Source organism: Calonectris borealis, chromosome 24 (genome assembly GCF_964195595.1).
Source record: "Calonectris borealis chromosome 24, bCalBor7.hap1.2, whole genome shotgun sequence".
Lineage (NCBI taxonomy): Eukaryota > Metazoa > Chordata > Aves > Procellariiformes > Procellariidae > Calonectris > Calonectris borealis.
In genome coordinates this window covers 1,675,374-1,686,794 of record NC_134335.1, presented here as the reverse complement: position 1 = coordinate 1,686,794, position 11,421 = coordinate 1,675,374, and the positions used below count along the sequence as shown (strand labels likewise).

Sequence of the window (11,421 nt, the reverse complement as noted above, 5' to 3'; positions counted from 1 at the left end):
AGAAGGGCAGCCTTACTGAAATGTAGACACATACCCAGCCTGGCCAAGCTCTGTGCAGTAGCCTGGCGTGAGTGCCTGGAATTAAGTCATGCAGCTCCTCTGCATACCAAATGAGAGTGACACTTAGGATCCACCTCTTGGCAGTAAGTAACATGGCTCATCTCAGGTAACTCCCTACCTCCCTATGCAAGTCAGAAGTAGGAAGAGCTCCTTTATTCTTCTCTGATACCGCCTGAGTAGGAGGCAGACAGCCAGGCTGCCTTTTCTGTCATGACTTCGGAGAGAGACCGACAACTGGGCAGCTTAACTGTCTTTAATGAGGAGGATTTTGAAGAAGACTGGATTAAAGTGGCCAGCGGAGGCTTTGGGCATGTGTACCAAGTCAAGCACAAGAGGTGGAGAACAGTTTATGCAGTGAAATGCTCTCCGTACCTGCAGGACTCCAGCATGGAAAGGTAACTGTCCGGTCTTGTCTAGCTCAGCAGTTCAAACTGTCAATTAGAGCCATCTATGGTGATTCGGTGCTAAAACTCTGAAGAAAGTGTTCACATGGCTTCTTCTCCCTCGGAAGTCAAGTTTTTGGTACCCAAAGGGAGTGGAAAAAACACTAGTGATCTGGACTTCTGCCTCTCTTTCTTTCTTATGTGTGTATGTGCATGTGCAAGTGGGAAAGGAGCACTTATTCAGAAAAATTAGTGTTGAAATGTGGAGGCTGAAGTAGGCATCTTAAACTAAACATGGGCATGTGGATAAAAGCAGCGTGATTACTTATTTGCAGCTTTCACTGGACATTGGGACTAATGGGTCTCTATTAAACTAACTTAGTCATTAAAATCACCAGGTTTAAAGCTGAGGGACAGAGAATTTCCAGTTGTTTTTGCTGGGCTTGCAAAGCGCTCTGCTCCCTCACTTGCCTTACCCTCCAGACATGCTCTTTTCTCTTGATGGTGCACCTGCACCTTCAGTTTACTTTTTGCTCTGTCTCTCACCTGCAGAGATTCTTGTGCTGACTACCTTGGGTCTGGAGATAGAACAAAGCCAGGTAATCGCAACCACTGCCAATACTACATACAATATAGGCAGTCCTGATGAAAAAACAACCGAGTCAATGAAGTTAGTTATTCTAAAATTTTATTCCATTCCAGTTGGAAGGATCCTGCCTGGTTAAAAATCACATGCTTATATGACTTTTCTTGTCATGTTACTGACAACAATTGAGATGGTTCAATTTGAGCAGTGACTGTCCTCTTTAGTTTGCACTGCTTATGCTCTTCAGAGGTTATGTTTGCATTTCATTGTCCTTTGGGGAAAAAAAAAAGTCAATCAGTTTTATTTCTGCATATATCAATTCTAGTAAATTTAATCATATGGCTTTCATGCATTATCTCAGCTCCTAGTGTACACTCCAGAAGAATGGTTGAATGTGAACAGAAATGTTCACTGATTATTTTTTTTTTTTTAATATTTCTGCAATTGCCAGGATTTGAAAAACTAAATCTGAAAATCTGAGTTTGGGAAAAATATCTAACAGTACATGTGCCTTTAATAGTTACTGTACTGGTCTCCTAGGGACTGAAGATATACTATTTTGTCATTAAAACAACTTTGCACTTCAATCTGGTGTTATAAAAGGCTTTCCTACCCCTTACATATGTCCAAACAGCCTTAAGGCTGCTCTGGCTTATATTATACTTTCCGGTAACCCCTGTGCGATCTGGATTACAAGGCAAGACCGTGCTGTCCTGCACTATGGCTGTGCCAAAAAATTCTTCCTTTCCATGCGGGTTGTAAGAAGGGCCAGCGTTGGTCCTGTAGTCCTGTGCATCTGGGGGTATTGTTCAATGGCTATTTCTACTCGCTTTAGAAGGTTTCCATATTTGTGAGAGGCAGACCTTCAGTGTGCAGTTTGTCTAATGCACACATACCCACAGATTCATATGAATCTGTCATGAGCCTTCTCATGTATACTATAAAAAGGTTATGGTTTATCTGTCAGCACTAAGTAGAAGCCCCAAATGCAAAACTGAAAGCTTCCAGGCCACTCAGTGGCACAGCAGCACAGTTGTCTGGTAAGGAAGGCAAAGGAGGCAAAAGTTTCAGAGGAGCTTTTAAAAGTCCTTAGCACTTCTCTCTGTGGGCTTGTAAAAACAATGTGTCTCGTCAGTAGCTATGAATGAAGACAATGGTGTGGTGACTTCCATCTGCTCATATTCTTGATGCATAACCAATTGCTTCACAATGTTCATTCAAAATGATGGGGCAAATTGACAGAAAGTTGATTAACCTTGGATGGTTTTGCTTGTCAGGACAAAACAGAAGATGGATTTTGTGGGATGATGAAAGACACCCCTGTGGGCACATGAAAGCAAGGAGGGCAGGTGCTCAGTGAATGCCACTGAACCTATGTATCACCTAAGAGAAGGAAAGAGAGTGGCTGGAAGCTGGCTCTCGCCTCAACTTCTGTCAGCTGCAAACACTCAGGTCTGTTGAGGCTGAGGAGAGAAAAAAGATCACAGGGAACCCACAGAAAAAGAAAATTCAGCCACAGATGCAGTCACAGTATTTCCCAGAGGGCTGAAACACTCAGATTCTTATATGGGAATCGCTTTGGGGGTCTTGCTTTTCTCTCTTACAAGCCTAATTTCTTGGGGCTCCCTCTGCTTGTCCAACATCCACCTTCTTGCTCTACCTTCTCACATATCTGTGCTAATGGTGCAAATGCCTCTTCCTGGGCTAACCTCACTCCCTCTGTTATTCCCCACAATGCTGGTCTGCCACAGGATTCAGCTTAAGCTTCTGTGCAGGACAGCTCTCACCAGCCCCTGGGGTGCCTGGGAGGGAGGCAGAGAGGGGCTGTGCCCAGTGATTCTGTCCCAGGAAGGGAACAGAAAATCACAGAAGTCACTTCTTTCTCCATGCCCATCATTTTCCTGGGCGGTGGAAGAATCAATCTGCAACCCTCTATGCTGCAGGTTGCAACTGTCTTGCTGTGTTAAGCCTTTCTTCCACAGTGGGAAAGACAATACATGAGATTCCTCAATACAAAGGTACATTTTACTGTGGGGAGCCTGCTAGAGGAAGTCTGGCAGAAGGATTTGCTTAGCTGAACTATGTTTAGAGCTATTAGTGGCCTGGCATAATTGTTGTTGCAAGCTCAGATTCATTCCCAGGGTGTGCTTTTTAAAAGGCAGTTTTGGCACTTTACTGCTTGGCTGCTGCCAGCATGCTCTGGGCACCCCAACTCGTTCAGCAGGTTGGGAAATGTAAAGATTTAGTGAAACAGGTCTGCCAAAACTGGCAACAATGGACAGACATGTCTAGACTCCCTTTGGGACCAGATTCACCATGCTCACGGACAGAAAGCTGCAGGCACAGGCATAGGTATATGTATGGCCAAGGCATGCCCTCTGGCCGTGCAAGCCTCCATATACTCAAGCTCAGCAGGTTAGTGTGCCATTGGACCCTGGCTGCCTGCAAGCAGTGTGCAGGCTACCACTGAGGCTACCCTGTGGACACGTGGTGTATGAAAAAGGCATGGTTCGCCATGCTGTGCCTGCTCCCGATATCATGCTTTCGGGGAAGCATCACTTGGCAATTTCACCACAAGCACATGGACTGTGATCACTGAAGGTCTTCTAAGAGCTGGATTAAGATGGAACTTTTGATCTCTCTCTCTAGGAGCCTAGTGGTTGAATTTGCCCAAGCAATCCTTGGCTCATTTTGAAAAGTCATAACACCTTGTATGTTAGGTTTAAGTCTGCAGAAGATCATTATGTGGTTGCATTATCACTAATTCAAGGGGCAAATTGGAATTAATCTTTTTGGGGTAGGCAGAGCTGCTTGGAAAGGCTGGATATCACTAAGCTACTATACAGTAACTTAGCCTGTGAATTGACTGATACCATTTCTTGGTTCCACTTTTTTTTTTTCTTTTTTATTTTTCCAGGACCAGTATGAACTGTCTAATGGAAGAGGCAACCAAGATGGAGAAAATCAAATTCCAGCACATTGTCACTATCTATGGGGTCTGCAACAGCCCTTTGGGGATAGTGATGGAATATATGGCGAGAGGGTCCTTGGAGAAAATTCTTCCCACTCACAAAATGTCATGGCAGCTCAAATTCCGGGTTATTCATGAGATGGGCTTGGCTATGAATTTCCTGCATAGCATGACACCTCCTTTGCTGCACTTAGATCTAAAACCGGGGAACATTCTCCTAGATGGGAATATGCATGTCAAGGTATGACCTTAATGCTGTGTTTGTAGGGACAGGTAATTTCTCAAGTAAGAGAAACATTATTTTTGCCAAATGAGTCAGAATCTTAATAAGTTAGGTTCTTCAGGAACACTCAATGAAAGATTGACCAGTGGGGCTTATAAGAAGCAGCTGGTAAAAAAATTACATGGTATTCTCAAGATCATACAGTCAATCTGTGCCAGAACTGGCAACTTAAGGCTCCAACTTAGGAGGAAATGCTGATCTGCTGGACTCGGTGAAAAGCACTGACTACAAATTTACCAGGGTTTTATCAAGTTTCAGCTCTAGGCACCTCCTCATATCCCTGATCAAGAAGGATGGAGGTATCTCCCAGCTAATATAAGGAGAGGGGAGATTGTGAGCATTACAGGGGAGGCTCTCATTTTTTCTGCTTGCAGATTTCAGACTTTGGGCTATCAAAATGGATGGAGCAGTCTAGCCGAATGCAATATATTGAAAGCTCTGCTTTGAGAGGTACTTTGAGCTACATCCCCCCAGAAATGTTTCTCCAGAACAGCAAGCCCCCAGGAATCAAATATGATGTGTACAGGTAAGGGCTGCCTTTCTGTTCAGAGGTCACACAGGGTTGCCACCTAGCTCTTACACAGAGCAAGAGAGACTGGAACATTGCCTCATTTTGTTTATATTCTGGCTTTCTGTCTTGCATAATGTCCTTGGTGGGGAACACACTGGGAGTGACATGTAGTACTCCAACGTCAGTGGTGGAGAGTGAGGGGGAGTGGGATTATCTGTGGATAATCATCTCTCTCTTACCAGATGCACCTCTGTGCAGCACCGATCCCATGTGAGCTGCAGACTGTATTGCCTTAGGTTCCATCATAGAATCATAGAATCATACGATAGTTTGGATTGGAAGGGACCTTTAAAGGTCATCTAGTCCAGACCCCCTGCAGTGAGCAGGGACCTCTTCAACTAGATCAGGTTGCTCAGAGCCCCGTCCAGCCTGACCTTGAATGGTTTCCAGGGATGGGGCATCTACCACCTCTCTGGGCAACCTGTGCCAGTGTTTCACCACCCTCCTTGTAAAAAATTTCTTCTTTATCTCTAGTCTAAATCTACCCTCTTTTAGTTTAAAACCATTCACCCTTGTCCTGTTGCAACAGACCCTGCTAAAAAGTTTGTCCCCATCTTTCTTATAAGCCCCCTTCAAGTACTGAAAGGCTGCAATAAGGTCTCCCCGAAGCCGCCTCTTCTCCAGGCCGAATAACTCCAACTCTCTCAGCCTTTCTTCATAGGAGAGGCTTTCCATCCCTCTGATCGTTTTCATGGCCCTCCTCTGGACCTGCTCCAATAGGTCCATATCTGTCTTGTGCTGAGGGTTCCAGAGCTGGACACAGCACTGCAGGTGGGGTCTCAGCAGAGCAGAGTAGAGGGGCAGAATCACCTCCCTCGACCTGCTGGCCATGCTTCTGTTGATGCAGCCCGGGACACGGTTGGCCTTCTGGGCTGCGAGCGCACATTGTCAGCTCATGTCCAGCTTTTCATCCACCAGTACCCCCAAGTCCTTTTTGGCAGGGCTGCTCTCAGTCCCTTCATCTCCCAGCCTGTATTGATACTGGGGGTTGCCCAGGACCCAGGACCCTGCACTTGGCCTTGTGGAACCTCATGAGGTTCACACGGGCCCACTTCTTGAGCTTGTCCAGGTGCCTCTGGATGGCATCCCGTCCCTCAGGGGTGTTGACCACACCACTCAGCTTGGTGTCGCCTGCAAACTTGCCGAGGGTGCACTCGATCCCATTGTCTATGTCATTGATGAAGATATGGAACAGTACTGGTCCCAATACCCCTGCAGGACACCATTTGTCACCAATCTCCATACCCTGTTAGGTTGCTGGAAGTTATTATAGAAAAGGAGTAAGATTAGAGCACAGAACAGACAGTGTCTGCTCTTTCATAGCAGTCACTGCTTAAATTTATTTTTATTTAAAAACAACCGTAATATTGCTTGTCTGCTTCGGTATTCAGCTTCATTTTGGTCAGTAACAGGTGGAGAAAAGTTTTCAACTTTACTTTTTTCCTTTTGGCCAAAGTGTTTTGCAACCCACTTACAAAAGCTACATATATACATTCTGGAAATTCATCAGCTTAGCCACTACACTACACAGTAACCCAAAACAAGAAGCAAAGGAGGATTTGCATGGCCACGTGAATAAAGTGGGGAAAAAAAGGCCTGAGAGCCTGACTTTCACAGGAAATGCTCTAAGTCACTCGTTCACTACACCAACCCTTTCGCTGAGGCATCAGAGATGTATGTGGTGATTCATAAGATATTGTCCTTTTGGTGTGGGGGATGAAATCCTACTATCCTGAAGAACTTCTCTCCTAATTTTCCCATTTCTCAAGAAGATGAAAGCAACAAGTGAATTTTATATTTGTGTACATATGGGAGTGATTGCTCATGATCTCTCATTGCCTGCAGCTTTGGAATTGTCATTTGGGAGGTACTTATGCAGAGGAAACCTTATGCAGGTAAATATGAACACTACTTACATGCACTGCACTTATTAAATGTTTATTACAGCCATTTTCACAGAGAAAAAGCCCAACGCACATTGCTCTTTTTCAGGAGCCAATATGATGGCCATTATAGTCAAGGTTGCAGCAGGAAAGAGGCCCTGCCTAGAACCCATCAGCGATGACTGGCCAGGGGAATGCCAGCAGATGGTTGACTTGATGAAGAGGTGTTGGGACCAAGACCCTAAACAAAGGCCAAGCTTTACAGGTGTAGTAGCTGATTGTGATATGGATTAGCCAAGGGTCAGCTGCATGGATTAACAAGTGGGGGATAAGCTTGCATATAACTCTTTGCCGGTTAAATTGCCTGTTGCCTTGGAAATGTTTGGTATCCATTTGCTGTCAAAACATCCTCTTTCCCCCTCTTTCCTTCCTCCTCATGTGGAGGATAGGTGGAAGACTTCCACAACCTTGGGTACTGACTACATTCTGAACAGCTGGGTATTCTGCACAGCTAACAGTCTTTTTGTTCTGGTAGATATCCCTGTAGAAACAGATGTGCTGCTGTCACTGATACAAAGTCTTGTAGTAGATCCAGAGAATGAGCGCCTTGTTAGGAAGATGTCACACAAGCCTGCCATCTCTGGGAACCAGCAGGTGAGGAAGGCTTCCCAGTACCACTCAGGAAATTCCACTGAGTCCTTTCCCTGTTCTTACCAGTTCTTGAGAATGTGTTTCCTCTCTCATCACTGTTTATCATCAGACAACAAGGGCACTTCAGCAAGCTTTGCGTAGTGTGTTTGCATAGGTTGTACATCTGTAATTCATTTATGGGGATAGGAAACTTGCAAATAAATTTAGCAAGCTGGCCAGTGTGCTAAATGGTAGACAGTCTGAGAGGAAGACCCTTCTTTCTAACTGCTCAGATGAAGTGGGTTTATGATATAGGCCTCAGTCATTAAAAGAAGTTCAAGCAGACACAGAATTACAGGGGTTTGCTCATGGCACTGGCATATGTACTCAGATGACCATTTTCCAGCTCCATGGAACTGAGGACATTTCAGTTTAAACAGCTCTTGCAGAAGAAAAAAAGAAGTTTTAAAACCCTGTCTTTCTCTGACTAAGAAAAAAATCAGGTTTCAGGATAGTCACAATTTTAGCCCAGCTACTGGAGTGTAATTGTGCCTAGAAGTCTGCTTCATACAGGGAGAAGTAGCAGCTGAGAACTATTGCTATTCTGAGGTTTTGCCTGTGCAGTCAGCAAGAAACAAGATGCCTGAGTATAGAGGATTGAGGAGGTGGGGTGTTTGGGTTCCCTATACAACAAGGAAAATTACTAGCTGGGATGCTGCAATATGGAAGTAGAATATATGTACGTTTGGGAGCAAATGAGTAAGAGGAAAATCTCATTGATATCCAGAGATCATTTTCAGGCTCCCGCATTCCTGTTAGTGTCATGATTTGCCCTGCTGAGTTTTGGATGCAATAACAGGATTGGATAAAAACCACTGGAATGACAATACAAAATTCTAGAGCAGTAGCAAAGAACTCTGTGCAAACATTATAGAATGCAAATAAGGAACTTTGTCTTACGGCTTTTTCTTTTCTCCTTCCTGAAAATGAGAGTGACAAAGAAGAGTTTACCTTCCCCCAAGACACGAGAAGTGCTGGTAAGTAGGGGGATTTCTTTATAATTCAAAAATAAAGAAGGGGAAACCTACAAAAAATAGCCTATTTCCTCACTTTCCAGTGATAAGGATGTGGCTCACGAAAGTTTTCCGTGTGGGTGACTTTTCTTTTTAAGTTAAGGAAAATGAACTATACAGGAAATAGCAGATATAGTTCTCATGAGGGAGAGGCCAAATGTCTCACTGCTTTCTAAGAGACTGCATGTAGCAGTCTTGCCACATTTCATATTCCTTATCTCTAAAATGCCTTTTATTTCATTTCATACTATGAGGATTCACATGCTCTCCCTCCCATCTTGTGCACACCAAGCTACTTCACTTGGTCTTACTCTCTTTCTCCTATTTTGTTTCCCCTGCCTTTAGAAACTGATAATCAGGAGGTTCGTATCCCACCTTCTTACAGTGAGGTTGAAAGTCCAGAAGACATCCTGTCTGAGGAAATCTGTAGAGTCCATGAAAATGGCCTCACATTGCTTCACCTCATGGTGATCCAGGGAAACGTGGAAAAGGTGAAGTTTCTCCTGAGCTGTAAAGCCAATGTGAACAGCCGTGTAGTCTGTGGCTACACCCCACTTATTATCGCTGTTCAGAAGAGGTCACCAGAGATCTGCTCAGTTCTGATAGAGCATGATGCGGACATCAATATGCCTGATGATGATGGTTGGACACCTCTTCACTTTGCTGCTCAGAATGGGGATGACAGAATTGTACGCCTCTTGCTGGACCACCAGGCACAGGTAAATGCTCAAGAGCATGACGGGTGGACCCCTCTGCACTTGGCATCACAGAACAACTTTGAGAACGTGGCCCGAGTACTGCTATCTCGCCAGGCTGACTCCAACACCCAGGAGGTTGACGGGAAAACTGCCCTGCATGTGGCAGCTTGCTTTGGACATGTCAGCTTGGTGAAACTGCTTGCGAGTCAAGGAGCGGACCTGGAGAAAAAGCAGAAGAACCATAGAACCCCACTTCATGTTGCTGTGGAGAGGGGGAAATTCAGGGTAGTCCATTATTTGCTGAAGAATGGGACCTCTGTCAACAGCCTGGATCAAAATCATTACAGCGCCCTGCACCTGGCTGTGGTGAGGGGGAAGTATCTCATCTGTGAGAAACTCATCAAATACGGAGCTAATGTGGAGCTGAGAACAGACAAAGGTTGGACTCCCCTGCACCTGGCTTCTTTCAAAGGACACATTGAAATCATCCACCTGCTAAAAGACAGCCACGCCAAACTGAATGCCAAAGGAAGCATGGACTGGACACCCCTTCACTTGGCTACTCGCTACAGCGATGAGCCGGTAGTCTGTGAGCTATTGAGATGTGGGGCAGATCCCAACATCGCTGAGAAGTCCGAGTGGGCCCCCCTCCATTTTGCAGTCCAGCGGGGCTCCTTTTTGACCGTCATCAATCTTCTGGAGTGCAAGGCAGATGTCAACGCTAAGAACAAAGTGGGTTGGACACCCTTGCACCTTGCTGTCCTCAAGGGCAATATGGCCATTATAAAGACCTTGATTAAGGCTGGTGCTCTGCTTGACCTGGAAGATACCACTGGCTGTACAGCCCTCCAGTTGGCAATTAGACATCAGAGAGAAAACATCATTACTCTGCTTCAAGGCAAGGACTCATTGATGAATAAATTGGGGAATAGGACTCTGGTGAACGATGCTAAGATTTCAAGACCCAAATTTGTTCCAGGAAGGACAGATTTGTAGATTCATCAAGTCTGGCACTTACGACTTAGTTTTCCAATATCAGGTGCTATGCCTTAAACCACCATATCCTGTCACCTGGTGATTGCAGGAAAATACTTTTTTTTTTTTTTTTAAATGGAAGTTTCTAAGCATGAGCACTAAAAGAGTAAAAGAAAATGGAGCTGCAGAAGGAAGCCGACAAGTTATTTTCCAGAGTCTGACCAAGCTTGTAGAACATTTTGGCTTGGTGATGCTGGCTTTAGGCAATGCTTTCCTGTTTTAATACTTACTGTGCAGGGATGGAAATGGATATGTGTACTCCCTTTCATACAGGCAATGCTGAAACGGTGCACAGCAACCCATATATCTGTCTTCCACAGATTTTATTGCTTTTATTCCATGTTTTCCTACAGAGCAGATTGGTGTAAAATGGCCTTGGCACAGGTGGGAATTGAATCATGAGATTCTCACCTGCTGCTGGAAATAGACACTAAGCATATGGTACAGCAATGTGTCAGATTTTCTGACATCTCATTTTTGTAACAAGAATAAAATAAAACAAGGAAGGAAGAAAAATCACTAGTAGAAGGTATTTAAATGGATGCAACGCAGAAAAAAGAAATTCCAGAATAATTCCACTCCATCCCTTCAGAAAAAAAGAGCCAAGGGCTTTTTTCCTAAGCATTCAAATTACTTATTGACTGCCTCCACACTTCAGACTTTAAACACTGAGGCTGTCATTAGAAAGATGGCTCTACAGATAAGCCAAAAAGTGGGTGCAGTTCTGAATCCTGTTCCCTGCCATGAGGGCTACCAATAATCTCCAGTCTTAACTACAACATGCTGCTGTGGGTGTTTCATAGACTGGTTGAAAGAGTTCCTACTTAGAAAAGCAGTATCTAACTTGGGTTACCCCAAATTCTCACAGGCTTTTTTTTTTTAAGAGCACTGAGCAGCTGGGAAAGTTAGCAGGTACTTACTCTGTGGAAATGGACAGGTGAGGCTTATAACAGTCAGCTGCAGGTATTAGCTTAAAAGGCTAGTTTCTAAGAGCCTTTGTCTAGTCTTTGAGGAGATGGGGTGTTTGGGAAAGTGGTGCTTAAGGTATTGAATTCAATTGCCTAGATTCAATCTTTTCCGCTGAAAATACGCTTCTGTGTGTGTTTCTGTAGATGGGTAGAACAGGCTTTACGACAAATGCATCCTATTTTCATGTCTGGTCCTATTTGTGGGGGTTGTTTTTAGAGGTGAAGAATTGGGGAAATTGCTCAACAGTAAGTTAGGTAGCAGCATAGGTCACTCAGTATA

At 44.5% G+C, this 11,421-nt stretch overlaps 1 protein-coding gene across 1 annotated transcript; it reads left to right on the top strand.

Annotated features, from left to right (window-relative positions):
• Positions 1-270: 270 nt before the first annotated feature.
• Positions 271-10,662, top strand: ANKK1 (ankyrin repeat and kinase domain containing 1). Its single transcript, XM_075172707.1, has 8 exons — positions 271-455; positions 3,947-4,241; positions 4,658-4,809; positions 6,700-6,749; positions 6,847-7,002; positions 7,273-7,391; positions 8,359-8,404; positions 8,786-10,662. Exons 1-8 carry the CDS (start codon positions 271-273, stop codon positions 10,132-10,134), a joined length of 2,352 nt encoding a protein of 783 aa, XP_075028808.1. The 3' UTR covers positions 10,135-10,662.
• Positions 10,663-11,421: the final 759 nt, after the last annotated feature.

Coding starts and splice junctions, on each gene's coding strand:
- ANKK1 (XM_075172707.1), top strand. CDS start 271: ATGACTTCGGAGAGAGACCGACAACTGGGCAGCTTAACTGTCTTTAAT. Junction 6,750..6,846: donor GCAGAGGAAACCTTATGCAG/GTAAATATGAAC, acceptor GCTCTTTTTCAG/GAGCCAATATGATGGCCATT. Junction 8,405..8,785: donor CCAAGACACGAGAAGTGCTG/GTAAGTAGGGGG, acceptor CCCTGCCTTTAG/AAACTGATAATCAGGAGGTT.